General features: G+C 33.8%; 1 protein-coding gene across 1 annotated transcript in view; it reads left to right on the forward strand.

Annotated features, from left to right (window-relative positions):
- HCN1 (hyperpolarization activated cyclic nucleotide gated potassium channel 1) overlaps positions 1-22,769 on the forward strand; it is a 386,694-nt gene that overhangs the window by 53,588 nt on the left and 310,337 nt on the right. The window contains exon 2 of the mRNA XM_038535146.1: positions 831-1,254. Coding sequence (XP_038391074.1) covers positions 831-1,254 — 424 coding nt within the window. The remainder of the gene's footprint in view (positions 1-830; positions 1,255-22,769) is intronic.

Here is a 22,769-nt window from a genome sequence, read left to right on the forward strand (position 1 = left end):
TTTCTGCCAATTTTAATATAAGATGAGGTAAGAATGTTTCAAAAAGTAGCTAGTAATCATAGACGTGTTGAAAATTGTCAGAAAATTTAAGAAAGAATTATTTGAAAAAAGAGTGGGAATATATTTAAAGTAGTTGTTCAGTGAAATAGTGATAAAAATGTGAGTTTGGGTAGATTCTAATTTAAAATCTAAAGTGGTCTGTTCAATTTTTAGCCTCAGAACAAAATTAGTTTTCTCATTTCAAACTAAAAAAGAAGAAAGCATAAATATTTGGAGTACTGTAAAGCCATGGGCTAGCCTGCAATTTATGGTTGACCTAATCTGTACTCCTAGAGATACTATAAATTTTTAGTACCAATATTTTTAGTGTACCAGCATTTTAGTATTTATTCTAATTGATGATTGATGGGTAATTTGACATATAAGGTATTTCAAAGTGTCTCTAAAGAATCTTCAAAAAAATGGTGTTTTAAGTTGGCTTTTCTGGTCTTATACTTCTCTTTTATTTCCATCTATATATTACATGTTAACATAGGGGAGGCAGTCTTTGCTTTTTTACCGGATATATGGGGCAATGAGTGTTCTTGAATTCATTTCAGTAACACTTCATATCAAATAATTGTTAGAATTCTATAAACACAATGCTCTGCTTTAGAAATATATTAATTTACCTAGATTTAAATTTATAGCCGTTGAAGGCGTTACCTTATTTACAAAACAAACACTTTGTTCTTTTACTCATTTATTAACCATAAGTCAGTAATATTTTTATGATGGGAAGAATGGTTATTGTCTATATCTTAAAATCTGATTTTTTTTATTTGTTGTAGGTTTTATTGGGATTTAATAATGCTTATCATGATGGTTGGAAATCTGGTCATCATACCAGTTGGAATCACATTCTTTACAGAACAAACAACAACACCATGGATTATTTTCAATGTGGCATCAGATACAGTTTTCCTTTTGGACCTGATAATGAATTTTAGGACTGGCACTGTCAATGAAGACAGTTCTGAAATCATCCTGGACCCTAAAGTGATCAAGATGAATTATTTAAAAAGCTGGTTTGTGGTTGACTTTATCTCATCAATCCCAGTGGATTATATCTTTCTCATTGTAGAAAAAGGAATGGATTCAGAAGTTTACAAGACAGCCAGGGCACTTCGCATTGTGAGGTTTACAAAAATTCTCAGTCTCTTGCGTTTATTACGACTTTCAAGGTTAATTAGATACATACATCAGTGGGAAGAGGTAAGACATATCTTTTACTTCTTTAAAGTCCTATATATCATAAGATTGTTAACTCTAACTTTTAAGATGAACACCTGTGCTATGTATAATGAGTTTTATGAAATTCAAGAAGGAAATTCTATGTATTCCTTTTGGTGCATAAGTGATATATTTGTATCTTCAAAAGGTATGGTCAAATACTGGATTTGAATCAACTGAAAAAAATAGTGATTGCAAAATAATTGTTTTATGCCAGTTAAGTCTCTTTTTAAAAACAAATCCTCTTTAATCAAGAAATGTTTATCCTAACCAATGCAATCCCTCTTTTAGCATGGGAAGTTTCTTTTTATTTAACATGAATACGCATCATGTACCATCTTTGACAAAGATGTGTAGGCTCTGATTGCTAATCTAGTTTGTATCATTAGTTCTATGAGATAATCTAGTTTACGTTCCCTCTAATATTGAAATTTCGAGAATTTGCATTTGAAGAAAACATACTTTAAAAAGTATTTCCAATTGTACATGTAGACTGATTTTAGCATAATTTGCTCAGTGTTATGCTTTTGCCTATAATTATTTATTATAATTTCTCCCCATTAATTCATTTCAAAATACTGAAAAACAGCATACCCAGGAGGGAAATTATTACATAGAAAACACAAATAGTACAGTGAATAAATATAATGAATCTGGCCAATATTTTGCTAAAGAGGGCATCTGTTGTTCTTACACAGTTGGTGGGACCTGAAAGGACTCAGCCAACTGGAGTTTCCAAAGATCTGAGTTAAATGTACCATCATTTATGTCCTTAAATCCAGGGTCTGCTTCATAACCTTTTTGACTTGATTTTCCTTCTAAGTCTACTTTTTAAAATTAATTATAACCTGAATTTATTGTTTGCATAAAACAAAGATCAAAAAGACTTAGAGTGCCTAAACCTAGACTCATGAAAACAATGTACTGGCAATAGATTAATTATTGCTTTACTAGCTACAGAAATGCTTTTTAACATTTTTAGGAAGAATTGTGTTTTGGAATTTAGATTTAAACAAGTCCTAAAATGGAACTTCTGTGAACGTTAGTTCTGCTTTCTGTGAGACTGTAGCAGTGTTTTGTGTGTGCTTGTCAATGACATTTTGGTTCACAGGATTTCAGGAAATGACATGCAATAATAAAACACTGCATAAGACACTGCTGAAAGGCATAAAAATGGAACATTCTTAAAATATGGATATGGATTATATTCAAAATCAAATGAAGCATATTTCAGAAATTGGATTCATCTTGTAAAATGTCTCTATATAGCATAATCCATCTAAAATGTAATAAATGTTTGGTTCTTAAACTTTATTATATTTGAGATTAATATCAAACCAAGATGATTATTGATAATAATAGTTAATATTTATTGAGGGCTTATTATATGTTAAATAATGTATTTTATTCTTTACATGGATTTGTTCATTTTCCTAATAATCCTAGTAGCTTACCCACATTTATAGAGTTAGTAAAGGCTGGAGCTAGAATTCTAACCTTGGCAGTCTGACTTCAGAGCAAATGCTCCTGACCACAAAACTATATAGTTTCTTACTATAACATACCCTCTTTCAATGATAAATACCTTAATATTCCACCATTTTATAGATTGAATGAAAAATTGTAGGAAACTTTTCTTAACTAAGATTGTGTCTATGCAACATAAGAGTTGAACATTTACTTAACTCTTAAAACATAGTAACATTTTTTTTAACGAATATCCTGTAAAAGGAAAAGTTACTGCTATAAATAGCCAGGCAATTAAAAATACAGTGGGCAATGTGACTATTTTCAATGTTTTGTAGCTTTAACCCAAATACCCTAGAGAATGGCAGCAGGATGAACAGATGGTATCCTATCAGATAAAATGGCAGGCCATGCAGTCACAGAAGAGGACACTCCTTACACTGTTGCCCTCTGGTTCCTGGCAGCAGTTATAGTCACCTAGATCTGTGTAACATGATGGTGTTTTAAAGATGCCATGATATAATTCAGGATTATTGGCTCACAGCCATCATTACTGTAAAATGCAATTTAATATGCACTCACAGATATTTAGTATCCAAACACATTGAGGCTAGAGTTGTGAGTTGGCAAGATCTTTCTCATAAACAAATGACCTTGATGATGAATAAACTGTAAGCTCATTTAAATGAAGAATGTTTTCTTGATTATATGATATCCTGTGTAAAATCTCATATACCATGGATATTAAATGCCTGTTAGAAATATTGCTAAACAAAGAAGAAACAGTAATAATTAATCCAGAATTTAATACAAATTCATTATTTTATTACCTATATGATTCACACCAAAAGCACAGAGAAACTTGAATGGTTCCAAACTGGCAAATCTCTACCTGATTTTTATAAATGCCCAACAGGATATGTTTACTGTAAAAAATACAACAAATAAACCAGAAGATTTTGCTCTGTGAGCATTTGGAATAGGACTGCAGAGGAAGATGTGAGTTCACCCACATGTCTTTGAGTTCCGAGTGTTTTAGTACCAAGCTGGCTAATGCTAAATTCAGCAAATTTGGGGAAGTAATGTGTGAAGTCTGGAAGCTGCCACTGTTCTAAATGAATCATTCCCAAAGAAAGTGGCTGCCTTCTATAGGAAACTGCTTCCATCTTCAATGATACATTTTTTTTTTTCGGTCTGAATTAGTTCAACTGAAAAACAACAAGAAGTGCCAAAGCCAAATAAATTAGAGAAATATTGTGAATGAAATACAGAAACTTTAAAATTTAGTCCTTATGTTACTATCATTACTAAAGTTGAATGTAGTGGCTAATGGAGGAAAGAGGTGATTTGACCAACTTGTTTATGAAACACATGGAATTAAAGAGTCAGGAAGGAAGTTAATTTTCACAAAGCAATTATAAGATCAATGGCTTTAAGATGCAAAATTAGAGCTCTCTGAAGCTATATTGAGAGTATATATATATATATATATATATATATATATATATATTGCCAGGTGAGGTGAAAATCTGTGGCAATTTAGATGAATCAGGCCAGGACATTCCTTTTCCTATAATCGCCAGAAAACCAAGGTATATTTTTCCCACTCTTGTATTTTGGTTGGGAAAAAAAAATCCCTTAATTTGTCATTGTTGTTAATGTTGTATTTCAGGTAAAGAGTGACTCAAGCTGGAGTGTTATTTTATCACCTGTCACAGGGGGGATCCCATTCTCTGTGACCTAAAAGAAACAAAGTGAGGAAATCTCTGGAAATAAAATAGAATATTAGTAACAATTTGGGACCATCACAAGCCCAGAAGAGATGAAAGGTAGATTAAGAGGTTAGTAAATGGGAGATTATTCAGCCAGCAAAGGTGAAAAATTCTAGGAACCTTAAATCCCTCAGCTGCTGATATCAGCCATTTTATCAAAGAGGGATAACCCTTGATATTATTTGAGATTTAGGAAATAGTAATTGAAAAGAGAAATGCTTCTCTATAATGGTTATCTTTCTGTAGGATTCAGTGTCACATAAAGTGTAAATTCTTCATGAGCAATGTGAAAAAAGTGTGGGAAATGCATGATGCTTGTATAACTATGGCTTTGGAACACACACATATAATATTTTATTTTGTATTACTGTCTCTTGTTCCCTAAATCTTCCTTGTGTAGATTTTAGAAATACCATAATTAACTAGATCCATTTTTGAGGCAGGAAGAGGGCTTATGGTTCTGAACTTCATATATGTCTATAGTAATTTTAGATGAGTAATGTTTGCAACATTGAGATGCTCTTCTAGCAATCAATATTAGATTTTTATGTTAGCTCAGAGATAGGTTTATATACAAATTATGTTTAACAACACAGCATCAATAAGGAAATTTATTCCACAGGGAGCTAATGCAGACTGTGGTTTCTGTCCTTGGTTAATTTTAGCATTTTAATTGGTTTAAATCAGAAACTAACTCTTGCTATAAATTGCCTATCTATAATTACACAATACATATTCTAACTACTTTCATTTTTTCGGAAAACACATCAAATTCTAAAGATTTGCTATAAGCAAACACCAGTGTTTTCCTAAACCTAGCCCCTATTAAAACTAAGAGAGGCTCTCTATCGCCTATCACATCAAATCTGCATTTCTTTGCTGTGCCTTCAAGGCTCTCCAGCAAACTGTTTCCCTATTTCGCTACTGTCACTTCATATTTGTACCCAACAACTCTCTCCTGTTTTTTAGTTTTACAGTTCTTGCAGAGAATGAGTCTTTCTGCTTCGGTAATTTTGCATGTGCCACACCTCAAATTTGGAAAGTGTTTTCTTTTGTTCTATCACTCCTTTAAAAATTAGCTTCAAAGTCATCTTCAGAAAATATTTGACATTGATGGACTGGGCTGTAATGGTCAGAATTTGGGCAATTCTGCTGGCTCTTCTTGGAATCGTTCATGTTGATAGTGTTGTTGCTAATGCTTATTTATATGTGTTTTCCTTTTCTTTGGCTGGCTATAAATGTCTATAGAAAACAGGCAGTGTCAACTTTGCCTTTGAATTTCCTTGCACATGAACACAGAGTTCAGAAAGGTCATCAGAGCATGCCTATTCCCTAAATACATGGCAATCCTCCATGTTCTAAATCCATTAAATAATTGCAAGGGAATATTCATTCTTTACTCGCGAGCAATTACTGAGTAGCTTCTATGTGCAGATGCTGCATGAGAGAATTCAAAGCAGATCCCAGCTTTGTAGGAAAAACAGACATGTGAGCAAATAATCACAGATGGTGTGGAAAGTAGCAGAATAAAGGAGGGAGTGAACAACACAGCTTTTTTTTGCACAAGAGGAGAGGCTTACAGATACTTGAACTGGGTTTCAAAGCTGAAGTCTGATTTTCCCAGCTGAACACAATGGGGCAGGAAGGAGCATTCTAGTAAGACCTGCACTGTGAAGCAGCCTAGCACACACAGGAGTGCTGCACCTCCAGAGTCTAGGTTGTAAGCAGAGTGAGTTTGGAGGCCATAGACATGAATTTGTGCTGATGTTGGACCTAATAAAGTGTCATTGAGGCATTTTAGTCAGGAAGGTTACATTTGGAGTGCTACAGAATGAAGAGGACTGGAGGTCACTGAGGATGGACCTAATAATAATACCAGTTAAGAGACGAATGTATCACTCATTTGCCTTTCTTACATGTAGCCAGCGCCAAGCAGGGCACTGTTTAGTTACCTAAAGGGAGATTTAACTTTGTCAAGAACTCTTACCCTTGAACTGTTTGTGCTAATAATAAAATATGAGAAGGTCTTATATGAAGTCCTTTTGTAATATTTTATAATTTAAATATCAATTATGTTTGATATAATTAATATTATCATATTAATAGTGATACATTCATAATATATGTACTATGTCAGTGTATACAATATATACTAATATTGATATTACTGATACAGTTATATTTGAGATTTGTATTTCATACCAGCAAATGTGATGTGAGATGAACCCTATACTGGAAATTAATATGTGTAGGACTTTATTCAAATTGTGCCTTTTATTTTCCATGTAATCTAGGGAGAAGCCTTTAAAGTGACTTATTTAGGCCTATACAACTTAATAGAACAGCTGTGAAGTTCAAAGGAATGAGATGCATGGAAATTGTTTGAAACATTTACATTGATGTATGTCTATATATATAATATTGCTATAATAAGATTCATGATGTCATATTTCTCAGATTAACACATTTGCTGACACCAACATCATTACGCATGTGTAGTGAGTTGCTTAATATTTCTTCAGGCAAATATTGATTCTGCTAAAGACCACTAGGTGTCCTCTATTGGTTGTGTTACTTCAGGGTTCTATATTCTAAAAAAAAACAAAATTGTCTTCTTTGGAAATTGTTCCCTTGCACTCTCCTAAACTCACCTAATTCCTTGGCTATTTATGTCGAGGTAAAATAGACGACTCTGGATATTTATATATGCGAAAATGATTTTTTTTATCTATACTTTCTCCTCAGGTAAAACAAAGAGTTTAAGTTCCTTCTCTAAGGAATTATTTTTATTCTAAGAGAATTATTATACTGTGTATTTTTTATGATGATATTTTAACAGATACTCCGAAGTTCTAAAGTAGAATGTGATGAGTTCTATTTGGATATAAAATGTTGTGAGGTGAAGGCAATTAAGTAGAGATTAACAAGGTGTATGTGGGTATATGTCTGTGTGTGTTAGAGGTGATATACATAATTTTATGAATTCTCTTTGTTCAGTGCACCACAGCAGATCTGTATAATTCTGATGCTTTGGACATGGAAATCTCAGTTTAACATTAAAAAAAGCAAGATCATATCTGAAATGTTTAGACCCTTATTTTAAGATTAAAACACTAGACTTTATTAAGTCTATGTTATTGGCCCAATTTATGTTCCTATTTTGCATGTTTTTATATACTTCCATGGCTATATGTTGATAACAGCCAGACTCATATCTAAAGTTTCAAATTATGTACCCCTGTCTCAAAGTCTAAATGAGTGTGTGACATCTATAAAGATATCTCTTGAGATCCTCAAGCTCAGGATGTCCATTTCTCCTTCTCTCTTGTTTCCTTTTATATTTTTCCTTTTCTCATTTCCTTTCATCAGTTTAAAATCTAAGAGGCAGCCTTGACTTCTCTTTCTCTTTCAATCTCTGTTGCTAACAGTAATCATGTCCTACTGATTCTACTTCTTGAAGGTCTTTTGAATACCAGTACTCTTCCTGAATTTTCCTAGTTGTCATCATCCTAGTTGAAACCAATGCCAGTCATTGCTCAATTTTTATATTTCTCATGTTTATAATAGAGGAATTACAAGATTATAAAATACACCCTTATAGAGGTGCCTGAGTGACTCTGCCAGTTGGGTGTCTGACTCTTGATTTTGGCTCAGGTCAGGATATCAGGGTCCTGGGATTCAACCCCACATCAGACTCCATGCTCAGCAAGAAGTCTGCTTGAGATTCTCTTTGTGGCTCCCCTGCTCACACATGCTTTCTCTATCTCTCTTACAAGAAATGAATGGGGCAGCCCCGGTGGCTTGGCGGTTTAGTGCTGCCTTCAGCCCAGGACCTGATCCTGGAGTCCCGGGATCGAGTCCCACATCGGGCTCCCTCCATGGAGCCTGCTTCTCACTCTGCCTGTGTCTCTGCCTCTCTCTCTCTCTCTCTCTGTATCTCTCATGAATAAATAAATAAAATCTTAAAAAAAAGAAATGAATAAATTTTAATAATGCATTATTTCTGCCTGAAATATACTGAGTAGAGAATTGAAGTAGCAAATAAATCAGCAAATAATTTAGGACAAAATGCATTCAGCCTCAGATTTATCTGAAGTTTCTTGAAAAAAAGTCTCAGTTTTTCCTTCCATTGTGCACACAGTTACATGTATTATGGCTACAACTATTTTCTGCTCATCTGCCTGCTGTTAGAGTGAAAATTGTGAATGCCATTGGTTCGTGAGTATTGGACATCACATTTATGATGTGATTCCGGTTTAAATTTGAATTATGGTTCAATTTCCAGAGTGTTTCCTAATAAACATATGTTACTTTAATTATCTAAGTAATTATCTCAATTGAACAGGTCACTTTTGTTGGTTTTGTATATTGTGGTGCACCTGTCTACAAACAAGAGAGGTGTGATGAGACATGACATAAATTGGAACGTGTTATAGTGACACCTGAGAATATTTTATTATTATGAATAATGAAGTGAAATTAAGCTCACTCCTAAGGGAATGTCAAATATATTTATTTAATCATAAGTGGAAAAATGGTGCTTTTTTATTATTAGTATATGATAAACCTATCTTTTACTTTAGATACAATGTCAAAGATTTTTTAAATTAATTTGAAACATTTTAGTAAAAAAGTTATGCTTGCCTTATGTCAAAAGCAATAATTGTTACCTATTTCATTGGGCAAGGTGTAGTCATTGAAATACATTAGAAATTGTCACAGAAAGTCAGTTTTCTTAAGACATATCCATTATGAAAGCTCAAAAATAAATAAAATTAGAATCCTCAATCACACTGGATAATAGCTGAGAAAGACCTACTTTGACTTCTCTTTCTGTCTTGCTGATGTATGCACTTTAGATTTTGTATTAGAGGAGTCGTGTCTTAGTGTGAAAACGAAATACATTTGGTTGGTTATATAATTCTGGTGGCTATTTTGAGTTAAGCCTGCCATTTAGGCCATTTTTTTTAAAAAGAGGGTCAAAATCTTTTCTTATTACATCTTAAAGTGAAAGTAGACATTGAATAAGGAATCTGGAAGCTAGTCTCAGGGTTCTATATAGTTTAAAGCAGTTGCAAAGAAGGAGAATAGCTATTTTGATATAATCGTATTCATCAGAAGTGGTTAATTCAAAAAGGATTTCCCATTAAGATTGATCATCAATGGGGATATTTGCCATAATGTGCTAATTATCTCAATATTCTGCTTTCTTGTTGTTACTTTTGTGGACATAGGAGTTGGATGAACATACAAAATACAAGAAATTCAGATTAATTAAAATAAAAATCAGGAGTATCTTGTGCAAGTGATTTCCAGATGCCATTCTCTCATTTAAAAAATCTGGCTGATGGCTTCTAGTTGGCTTGATATGGCTGTTTTATACTTGAAGAGAAAATTCATGTAAAAGGGCTTTGTAAACTCTAATGTGGGAAGCCTAAAAGTATATTAATTTAAGATATAATTAGTCAGTTAAATTGTTTTCAATATTTTTTTCATAGAATTTCAGCAAGAATAAAATTCCCATCTTCCTCAATATTTTAAATCATAACAGAGAGTAAAAGGTAGAATTTGGATTGTGGTAGCATGTGCTTTGTAATTTAGAATCCAAGAACTATAACTGCCTAATAGTATCTAACAGTACTATTGGGGGTATCTACTAACCTTGTGGAGGTTATAGTGTTTGAGTATGGGGAGGAATTCTCCATCGTGTGAAAATATTCATCTTTATGATACTGAAGAGGAAGATTAATGTCCAGAATAGCTGCTTCCAATTAACTGGCAGTGAAGCATAAGCATTCAAGTGTGTAGGTTTTAATAATATTGTACAATTAAAATGCTTCCCCCTTTTTATTTAATCTGAAATTCAGAGAAATGCTGTCTTAGATAGTCTTTAACTCAATAGAAGATTACCTCCCCTTTTCCCTCTGGACATATTTGCTGTAGAAGCAAAATAATTTTATAATGAAAGAAATTACCAAAAAATGATAGTAATTTGTTAGGAAAGAGTTCTTGAAGGATTTCTAGATTTATTGTAATTTAGACTCACATAAAGTATTAACTTTAGAATAACATTAGAACATATATGGATTCCAAAACTAGTATATGTATTCTATCTCCTGACTTGCAAGGCTAGGTTATGAGTAAGAGACTCTGAAGTACTGGATGACTGACTAGTTTTGTGTTTGCATACATTTTTTGAAAATTATGATATTAATGACTAAAGTCTCATTATTGGAGAATGATTTCATTTATGTTTTATGGCTTTTTCAGCTTCAAGAGTAGCCTTTAGACAGTCAAACATGCTATCAGCCATTACCAAATTACATTTTAGCAGGCTATTGGTTGGCAGGTAGTGAGAGTAATTCTCAAGTCATTGAGAGCAATTCTCTATACAAAAATGATAGTATGATAACTTGAGTGAGAGATGCCTTTGTGTGAGAGAAGGGTTCCACTGAGATATAAGAAGTTTAGTTGGGTTGCAAAAGAGACAGGAGGATGCCAGCAAGCAATTTAAAAAAATCTCTTACACTTTTGCTGAAGTCTTTCCTTGTTGCCAAATTACTAGTATTTGCCTAATATCAAAGATGAATGTTTTAATGTTTGTAAGTGTTATTGCTGGGAATTTTACCAACTAAATCAACCATCCCCCTTCCCATTTAGTTGAATTGTTATTTCAGATGTTCCAAAAATCTTGTGTCTTGAAATTAGAAGATGATTCTGTGGCTTCAGATGAAAAAATTTCCAGTTAGCACATGGTCTAGCAAAATACTACTGTTTTTGCAAGAATTCTGTTTAGTCGCACATTTCTCAAATGCATGATTCTATATATCCAGTTAAACACTATATATGTAATTACATACTAACTCTTCTAAATAAAATGAACCAAAGAACCCATGTGTTGATAGAGTCTAACAGGCAAAAGGAGTATATTCTTTCTACCAAAGACTCTCTCAAAAATCCCTTCAGCGGTAAGACTGTTTATTGATGTTGTGTTCATTGTTGTGGTGGCAGTGCTGTTGTCCCTCTTGTTGAGGGAAGCAGCAAGCAGTGGAATCACTCCAAGCCTCAAGCTAGTTAACACCCTCTGTTCTTCGAAGTGAGGAGTCAGATGCTCTAGCTGTGATGTTAGCCTTCAGAAAATCAACTCCTTTCCCTGCTTTCTGAGAAAGCCAAGTCCCTCCCTTATCACCTATACGTCTATGGAAGCAGGGATTTTTCCCTGTCTTCCTCTGTCACGTTTCCCACTGGAAGATTTGATAAAAAGTGTGTAAACAAAATGTCTATCAGTATTTTTTTTTACAACTGTGAGAAAAAGAAACATAATTCTTTTATCAGGAGACATACACACACACCAACACACACACATACACACACACACACACACACACACACACACACCAGGAACCCTTAGCATAGTACCAATGCAGCCTATTTCAAGACTTTGGGTATAATACATTTCATTAGTCCTTCAACCGAGGAATGGATTATTGGGCATTAATAAACCAATGTGATCCACTCCTTAGATGGAAAACTGTTGATTTTATCTGTTCATTATTTGCTGTATTACTTTATTTCTGCCTTTCAAAATAGAGAAGAAAAGTTGTGTAAAAAAAACAAAAGTAATTAGTGAGATGACTAAATTCAAAATAGAATACTTCCAAATTGGCAAAATAACCTACTCAACTTGCCACACCAAAGATACCAGATAGGTTATTCTTCCTTTTTACCTAATACAGATATCCAGGTGATAATTATTTTATTCAATTACTTTGACATATAAAGTAAATGAATGATTTGTGTTAAAAATGCAATTTAAATGTAATAAAATTTTACAGGTTCTATAAATTTTGTTTTCCAAATTATGCTATTAAAATTTTCCTAAAGGAAAAAAAGATGTTCAATTTTCTTTTCCAAAGAAAATAATCAAAATAGTTCCCTCCCAGTTCAGTCATGCAGGCATGTTATTGTTACAAACTTGGGCCTGCAAAACAGAATCAAGAGTGTTTCCCTTGTGCTCTTAAGAGTTTTCAGAAATCTTTTTCAGTATTTCCCAATGTGTGGTTTGTGAGTTATTAATGGTTTCATGGAAACCAAATTTTATTTTTGTTTTTTAGTGTTGAAAGTGTTATCACTCAGCCCAAGATATCTTGGTAGCTTCTTGCAGGGAAGGTCTATATGTTGCTTCCACTAACTACATATGCATCATAGGCTGGCTTGCAGTCTTGCTTCTTGTTGCCTGACACCTGGATGCAGACTGACTAAGTGGCTTGCATCTTAATGATTGCCAGTCATTTTTACAAGGAGGTAAAAAGCAATGTAGGGTCTTTAAAAAAACAAAACAAAACATTTTATTTATTTATTTATTCATGAGACACACAGAGAGAGGCAGAAACATAGGTAGAGGGATAAGCAGGCTCCATGCAGGGAGCCCGATGTGGGACTCAATCCCGGACCCTGGGATCACACCCTGAGCCAAAGGCAGACACTCAACAGCTGAGCCACCCAGGTGTCCCGCTATGTAGGGTCTTAATGGACAATTTTGTAATCTGACCAGAAGTGATATATATTACTTTCTATGACTCTTTGGCTAGAAATTGTCACATGACCTCATCCAGCCACAAAAAAGTCAAGAAGAATGATCCACTGTGTACCTGGAAGGCAGAGAGCTGGAGCTATTTGCTTAATAGCATTACGTTAGGGGTTGGAATAGCTGACACATGGAGGCAGAGTATGTCTCAAATGATCACTAAGGTGGCCTGTGGCTAAATTGCCTTACACCTGGATCTATTTGAACTAAAATCATGGACTTGCTTGATGATCCCATTGGTTTTCTCTCATGGATATTTTTGGTTTAAGACAAACACCCTTCTAGCTACTGATGAGGTCATGATGGAGGAAACATGCTATAGTTTTCTATGATATAGTCACTGTGTCATTTATTAGGTTATTCATTCTTTCATGTTTAATGTGTAATGGACTCATAGTATATGTTATGCATATAGATTACAACAGTAAACAAAAACAGTTTCCATTATTAAATAGCATACAGTCTAATCATATAAGCTAAAAGGAATAAAAATATAGTGCCCCATGATGGAAGAAATAACAGATATCTCTGTGAACATGTATCACGGTTTTGGGGGCTAGGGAAGGCTTCTTCCAGAAAGTGATATCTGAACTGAGACCTATAAGATGAGTTAGACTTAAAGAAAAAAGTGAAAGATGTCATAGCCAAGGGAATATTTCTTAAGTGAGAAGACATTTAAGAGTGTTTTCAAGTAGTCCACAAAGACTACATAGTTTGGGTATAAAGAGAAGAGATTGGAAAGATAAGGTGGTATTTTGAAAGTCAAATTAAAAAGCATAGAGTATCCTGAGGACAGTAAGAAACATTTTAGGCAACAATGTAATGTATTTATTTCACATTAATGCTCCTATGAAACTACATGCTCTTCTAAGCACTGCAAATATTGATTTTATTAATCCCCTAAAGAACCCTATGAAGTCGATAGTATCATTATTCCTTAAACAATTGAAGCTGAGGCACAGACAGGTGAACACTTTACCTAAGTTGCACTGGGCTAGTCAATGACAGTGCAAGGATTTAAATTCATGCATACTGCATCCTCCAAAATCGTAGCAAATATGTCTTCCCCCCTTTCTCCTGTTGCATAGATGTAAATATGACTGAAACCAGCATACAAATGGTTTGTAAAAAGAGGCAGGTAAGATTTAAGGTAGAACATCCATTAAGTGGCATTATTATAATTTAGACAAGAGATAAGATGGGGTGACAATAGTGCTACTGTCACATGACATCCTTCCTAAGCTTGCAAAGTGCTTTTAAAACTGATGGACATTCCTTTAGGCACCAGAAGGAACAGGCACTTATCACGGGTGATTCAGTCAGAGATGCCTCATGGGTATATCAATTATAAAGCAATCTTTATTTTACTTAGTTTTTGTAAGTGAACTCAACCTTAATAGGAATTTAAATCATTCTATTAATGGAAGTATGGATTTCCAAGCTTCAAAACATCAGATTTAGTGTGAGTTTAATAATTTATTAAATGTGGATTGATATTTGCATAATTTAATTTTCCTATCTTCCACATTAAAGAGAATTATAATGCTTAATTTTTTGACTTTTGCCCAATCTAGTAGAGAATAAAAAGTGTTATGAATATATGATATTATCGGAATAATTTTTTATAAGAAAAATTTATTGTACTGAAATCTTGAGAATGCTTGAAATGCAAGCATTATACAACTAGGTAGAGAGAATGCTTCATAATGTGTCCATTTTCTTTAGAATGCATTGCTTTTGTTTGAATTTCATTTTTCAAACAATTCATTCTTTAAAAATACTTAAAAATCAAACAAATCTTAGATTATTGGTAAATGTTCCTATTACTATTATATCTTTAGTCTTTGTTTAATTTCATGCCTTGTTCCAATTTATTGTTATTTGTTTAATGGCCTAGAATAGGGATATCTTAGTGAATGTTTTATATGCACTTAAAAATATATGTTTTCTGCAGTTATGGGTTGGAGTGTTCTATCATCTCCAATTGACAGTGGTAATTCTATTTTTTTTTTCTGATAGTGGTAATTCTAATCATTTATATCCCTACTGAGTTTATGATTACTTGTTCTGGTGATTCTTAAGAGAGAGGTTAAAATTTGCAACTGTAATTTTGCAACTGTAATTTTGCCATTTCTCCTTTTAGTTCTACCAGTTTTTACTAAATGTACTTTGAAGCTGTGCTATGAATTTTATCCATAGTTAAAATTGTTATGTCCTCTTGATGAATTGCTCTTTTATCGCCATAAAATGACTATTTTTATCTCTGATATCTACTTTGATGTAAATGTAGCCACTTCATCTTATCTTTCTCCATCTTTTATTTTCAATCTGAGTTCTTCTTTTCTTTTTTTTTCTTTTTTTTTCTTTTTTTTTAAAGATTTTATTTATTTATTCGTAGAGACACAGAGAGAAAGAGGCAGAGACACAGGCAGAGGGAGAAGCAGGCTCCATGCAGGGAGAAGCAGGCTCCATGCAGGGAGCCGGATGTGGGACTCGATCCCAGGTCTCCAGGATCACACCCCGGGCTGCAGGTGGCACTAAACCGCTGTGCCACTGGGGCTGCCCTGAGTTCTTATTTTCAAATGAGTAGACAGCATATGGTTAAGTCTTGCTTTTGTTTATCAAATCTAGTAATTTCTACCTTTTAATTTAAACCATTTACATTTAATATTTTAATTGCTATCATTGGGTTTAAATCTACCATTTTGAAAAAAAAAATCTACCATTTTGGTATTGGTTTTCTATTTATTCCATGTATATATATATATTTTTTGTTCCTATCTCCTTGCTTCCTTTTATATTGAAATTTTTTACAATTCTATTTTATCTCCACTGTTGAATTAGTAACAATGCCTCATTTTTTTCCAATGCTTGCTCTAACATTTACAATATGCATCTTCATCACAGTCTACATTCAAATAATATTGCATAATTTCACATACAGTATAAGAAATTTAAAATAGTATATTTCCAGAGTTTCCTTGCCGGTTTTCTGCTACTGTTTACTTCTATGTTCATTATAAATGCCACGCTATATAGTAATTATTTATGCTCTAGTCTTTTAAGGTATTTATTTAAAAAGAGTTTAAAAATACCTTTTTATACTTTCTGTTACTGCTGTTATTTGTTCCTTTGTGTAGATCCAAATTTTTATCTGGTATCATTTTTCTTTTATATGAAGTTCTTTTAATATTTCTTGTAGTGCTGGTTAGTTGTTGATAAATTCTCTTTTTGTATGCTCAGCACTCATTGTTTTGTCTTTATTTTTATTTTTTTAATTTAAATTCAGTTTGCTAACATATAGTATAGCACCCAGTGCTCATCACATCATGTGCCCTCCTTAATGCCTGTCACCCAGTTACCCCATCTCCCCATCTACCTCCCCTTCAGCAACTATCAGTTTGTTTTCCAGAGTTAAGAGTCTCTCATGGTTTGCCTTCCTCTCTGATTTTTCCCCATTCAGTCTCCCCCTCTTCTCTTATTGTCCCTTGAACTATTTCTTATATTCCACATTTGAATGAAACCATATAACAATTGTTTTTCTCTGATTGAATTATTTCACTAAGCATGATACCCTCCAGTTCATCCACATCGATGTAAATGGTAGTTATTCATCCTTTCTGGGGGCTGAGTAATATTCCATTATATATACCACAACTTCTTTATCCATTCATCTGTTGAAGGACATCTTGGTTCCTTCCATAGTTTAGTTATTGTGGACATTGCTGCTATGAACATCCAGGTGCAGGTGCCCTGTTGTTTCACTACATCTGTTTCTTTGGGGTAAATACCTAGTAATTCAATTGTTGGGTCATAGGGTAACTCTGTTTTTAATTTCTTGAGGAACCTCCACACTTTTTTCAAGGTGGCTACATCAGCTTGCATTCACACCAACATATAAGAGAGTTCCCCTTTCTCCACATCCTCTACAACATTTGTTGTTTCCTATCTTGTTAATCTTTAAAAAGTATTTGCACACATATAGGATTCTAGGAAGACTTTTTTTTCTCTTTTGGTACTATAAATATATCACTCGATTTTTTTTCCTGCATGTGTTGTTTCTGATGAGAAGTCTGATATCATTCTTTCCTTTGTTCCATTGTAGGGTAATGACTTTTGTCTGTGGCTGCTTTAAAAATTTTCTCTTTATCCCTGCTTTTCAACAATTTGATTTTTATGTGCATTAGGATGCTTTTCTTGTTTTACTTGAAGTTTGTTGAGTGCCTTGGATCTGTGTATTTGTAGTTTTTATCAAATTTGCAAAATGCTGGCCATTATTTCATCATATATTTTCTGTTCCGTTTACTCTTGTTTTATCGTTCTTTCCTTGGCCTTTGTAGTGACTTCACATGCTGTGCAGATGAATATTTAGCCAAAGACTCAAAGGAATTCCTCTGCTGATCTTTGAGCTTTCTCTCTGGGCACCTCCCTCAGCTCTGGTATTTTGCCTCACCCTGACCTCCCTTTCTCTCCACCTGTCTCTTGACTCTGTGAGAATGCTGACCTCTGGTTTCTTTTTCTCTGCACAATGCTCTGGAAATTCTTCTAGACAGGGAGGTGGTGCAAGGTTAGGGCTCGCTTTATTAGCTCCTCTTCTTCTAGGGATTATTTTTCTGTGCTGTCTTTGATTCAGTACCTGAAAACCTATGTTTCATACAGTCTGTCAGGTTTTCTAGTGGCTTAAGACAGGAAGGGAAGCTTGGTCCTTGTTACTCCATTATGATCAGAAACAGAATGATATGTATGCCTTGTTTCAAAATGAAGAATGATGTTTTATAGAGAGATTTTTCATTTCAGAGATGGGTATGATATAATATGAAACAACAATTTCATCCTAATTTTTGCATTTACATGACTTACATTATTTTATGTGACTTACATGATTTTAAGGATGCAGGGAAATTGTGATATATGGCATACTTGTTTCATACAGCTATATCATTGTAGAAGGACGAGGCAAACACAATAAACATGTGCATCATAGAAAGCTTTTTCATGGAAAAGCATCATTAAATTGACCTTGCATGCTTAATATGAAACTAGCCATGGCTTAAATTATAGCCATTTAAAATTTTAACAAGTAGTTTGTTAAATTCTGGCTTCCACAAGTAAAATTCCAGTGCTTTGGGTTAGTTTCACCCAGTACATTCAAGCAGTATAGGCAATTTGCGTTGCCAAACATACGGTTGGCCCCTTTTGTATACAAAAGATTACGAAAATAATTCTTGGTCATAATACCAAGTAACACTTAGGTTCAGTATGTGATCTTGTATACTCTGGAAGAGGCACATGAAAAGTCAAAACTGTTTCTTACAAGAATGCAAAATATATTCAGGAAGTCTAGGGCCTTATTTTTATTCAATTATTTAAACAATTTTATTATGATAGAATAATAGAGCATTTTAGTTACCTCTCACTCAGCACTTTCAGAGGGAAATAATATAAGGTAGCGTGACAGTACTAGCCAAAATGTTTTTCATTCCATTTTTTAAACTGGTACTTGTAAAGCAAAATTTGTACTGTGTTTTCATTTCTGATACTGATAACCATTTTCAAAAGAGACATGGTTCCAGCTAATTCTTAACCACATTCTCCAGACACCTAGAGGAAGTGTGGATCTGCCAATACAGGAATACTTCTGGATGAAATATATCCAGTGAATGTTATGTAGTAAACAAAAAGAATAATAATCAAGAATATGTTTTTATATGTCTAGGTAGAAATGCACATATACCTTTTCATGCCCCTTTGTATATAAACAAATGATGGACCCCTCTAAAGAGTTGAAAAATATGAGATTCCATGTCTGTAACTACAACGGATTCTAGAATAGCAAATCTTTCTAATCTTTTAACTTTTCTCAACAAAGTATTATGAAAATTTTCAAGCTAACAGAAATATTGAAAGAATTTCAACCATGAGCACTTATATATTCCCTACATAGTTTTTAAATTAACAATTGCTGTGTAATATATTTATCTTTTTATTCACATATCAATTTTGGTCTTTGACACATTTCAAAGGAAGCTGAGAACAAATATTTGTTTTCTTCCTCCAAATATTTTAAGCATATATTAGAGGCTCAATTTTTAAGTTTTCAGTATTGTACATATGCTGTAACATATAAAGCACTTTCTTTGATATAATATAATTTTTTGGCACAATGAGAATAAAAAATGACTAGATAATGTAAGTAACATTATGAGCATTAAACAACCTTGAGAAATTAAAAACACATTCCAGTGACAGTCATTCCATCATGATTATGCTTCTCCAGTGACTACAAAATTTTCCTTTTAATGCCTCTAGTTTCTTGAATCTATAGTTATTTTTATGATCAAATTAGTGAAACTTTCCTTAGATTGGAAAATATTTTTAGATTCTTTCCTCTGGTTTTGGTTCCTTCACTTCAAAAAAAAAAAAAAAAAAAGAAGTCGAATTGGGTAATCTCAAATAGCTTTCCCAAGCTTGGGTATTCCATGATCCTTCTTCTTCTTTTCCTAGCTTATCAGGTATATTATGCTGTGACTTATGAAAGCAAATAATTTGGGGCTTCTTCAAACTACTGTTTTTTTTTTCTTTTTACTGTTCTTTTTTTAAAAAAATATTCATTCATTCATTCATTCATTCATTCATTCATTTGAGAGGCAGAGACACAGGCAGAGGGAGAAGCAGGCTCCCTGCAGGGAGCCCAATGTGGGACTTGATCCTGGACCCCAGGATTCATGCCCTGAGCCAAAGGCAGACACTCAAACCGCTGAGCCACCAAGGCATCCACAAACTACTGTTCTTTAAGTCTATATTCAAAATGTATTCGGTGAGGGGTAGTGAGGATTTGCTTTTCCACTAATAAGCATTTTATACAAAGTTACTTGCTTATTAATATTTCTATTCACCAAACATTGTCTATAAAACTTCAGAAAAAAAAATATTTTCCTACTTGTCTGTAGCTTTTGTTCTGTCTTTACTTATGCAATTCTTTTCAAACCGGGTGAGATTTTGAGAGCCATATGAAGGCGTTTACAATTTAGATAATAAAGCAATAATAGTAGCAAATATTTTCGGTCAGTGGCCTCATGGACTGCATGGTACAAGTTCAGACTTCTGATGGTCTGCTAGCAGGCATCCTGTAAAATACTCAGTGATGTTAGAGGACCCTAACTTTTTAGGTTTTGTTGCTGTTTGTTTTTTAAGTTCATCTCAAAGCAATCTCTACCTTGACGTTCCAAGGACAGCATTTTGAAATAAGGAGAAGAACCAAATTTGAAAACATTAGTTGACTGACATTTTATTCCATATTTGTGTTAACAATATTCTAGTGCTTCTTATAGACTGAAATGTCCAAGAGGCTGCTAGTTGGCCAGGTCTCTAATCTGCTATGGCAATTCATATATTCATTTTCCCCATATACTTTCATAGGTTCCACAAATAAAGTGTGATATATTTAATAAGTAAAGGTATCTAAAATTTCACAAATAGACTGAGAATGTTATTGATACTTTGCTTGTGAATGGTTTATAAAACCATGGAATGATCACTCTTTTAAGAAATATTATATTTGGGGGACGCCTGAGTGGCTCAGTGGTTGAGCATTTGTCTTCGGCTCAGGGCTTAATTCTGGGATCTGAGATTGAGTCTCACATCGGTCTCCCTGTAGGGAGCCTGCTTCTCCCTCTGCCTATGTCTCTGCTTCTCTCTCTCTGTGTCTGTCATGAATAAATAAATAAATCTCTTTTTAAAGTAGCATATTTGGAATTATGACAGTAGTCTAATGTACAAACTCATGAATAATAATAATCAGGAAACTATAATACCTTCTCTGCCACTCAAACAAGTAAGTAATGTTTATTTCCCATTATGCCCTTTTTACCTGAAGTTAAACATTATATTCTTAGATTAAAAATACACCTGATTGTATTTATCTTGACTGTATACCCTAAATCAGTGGTTCTTAGATTTTGTTTTATAGACAAGGAATTTATTTTCTTCCGAGAGCATGTATATGGTACAAAGTAGATGTGCTAAATTTTTACTGTGATAATAAAGGGCTTAAAAAATCTACCATCTACTAGTATGACAATTCATGTTACACGAGAAATATAGGAGGCCATAATGAACAGTTGATGAAAAACTCTCTTTCTGCCTCAGATCAGTGAAAGAAACTCCCTATGGCTGTACCTGGTCCACACAGGAGCATTTGGAGTGACTGCTCAGTCTAAAGCAACTTATCAAGAGAATGGGAGAAATGTCATACGTTCCTTTTTCATGATGCAAACTGATCACAGACAATCATGTGCCAATTACTCTGGGAGAGAAATGACACATGTGTAACTTAGTAAGAGGAGACATTCCTGCTATTCAGATATGAAGCCTTCTAGTGACTTGGAATGATAAATGGCTGATTTTGCAGGTTCTACATTTCAGTGTCAGTTACCAAAAAGAAATCTGTCATCTAGAGGGGAAGAACAAGATGAAATCAGAATTATCAGAATTACAGAATTCCTTCCTGCCTAACGGCATAGTCATCTTGTTCGGCATCAGCTCTTAGACATTTGACTTTGAGAAGTATATTTGGAGTAGAAGTGTAGGCAAATGAATGGATCCAGTTTATCATATATACATGTATGTGTATATGTATACATTTATATGAACTGTACAAGGGCTGGGGCGCCAACTTTCTGTGCAGTTGAAAATCTGCATGTAACTTTTAACTTTCCAAAAGCCTAATTGCCTATGGTTGACTAGAAGCCTTACCAATAACAGTAAATTAACACATATTTTGTATGCAACACGTATTATATACTATATTCTTAGAATAAAGTAAATTAGAGAAAAATACCATTAAGAAAATCATAAGGAAGAGATAATACATTTACAGTGCTATACTGTATTTATCCAAAAATATTTGTATATAAGTAGACCCACACAGTTTAGGGATCCCTGGGTGGCGCAGCGGTTTGGCGCCTGCCTTTGGCCCAGGGCGCGATCCTGGAGACCCGGGATCGAATCCCACATCGGGCTCCCGATGCATGGAGCCTGCTTCTCCCTCTGCCTATGTCTCTGCCTCTCTCTGTGACTATCATAAATAAATAAAAATTTAAAAAAATAAAAAATAAAAAAATAAAAATAAGTAGACCCACACAGTTTAAATCTGTGTTGTCCAAGCGCCACACACACACTTTGTGTGTGTATGTATACTCATAAAATTATAATTAATAATATATTAATGATTATATAATATACCATATCAATACTATTATATTGATATTATAATTTATAATTTGTGATATAATAATATATACAATATCTTTCCTGTGAGGTTGTTTTATATTTCCTTCTTTTCTGAATTAGATCCTGTAATTCTTCTGACTCTTCTGATTAAAACGTTCCAATGTCTGATAATAAAGCTTTAATGTTTTAGCATGACCACCAAGACTGTGTGTGATCTGGCCCCTTCTTTCCTCTCAGACTCCGCTTGTATCACTCTCCCCCTTTCCAGACCATTCACTAGCTTCATCAGACTTATTTCTGATCCTTGAAGCTTGCTTGGTCCTTTGAGAGGAATTTTTGTTGCTTGTATTCTCTGTTTCCCCAATCTTAGCTCAGATGTTATCTTCTTAGAGAGATATATCCTGAACCCCTTTAGCTAATGTTACTACTTCTTTACATTC

The sequence above is a fragment of the Canis lupus genome, chromosome 4, assembly GCF_011100685.1.
Source record: "Canis lupus familiaris isolate Mischka breed German Shepherd chromosome 4, alternate assembly UU_Cfam_GSD_1.0, whole genome shotgun sequence".
NCBI lineage: Eukaryota > Metazoa > Chordata > Mammalia > Carnivora > Canidae > Canis > Canis lupus.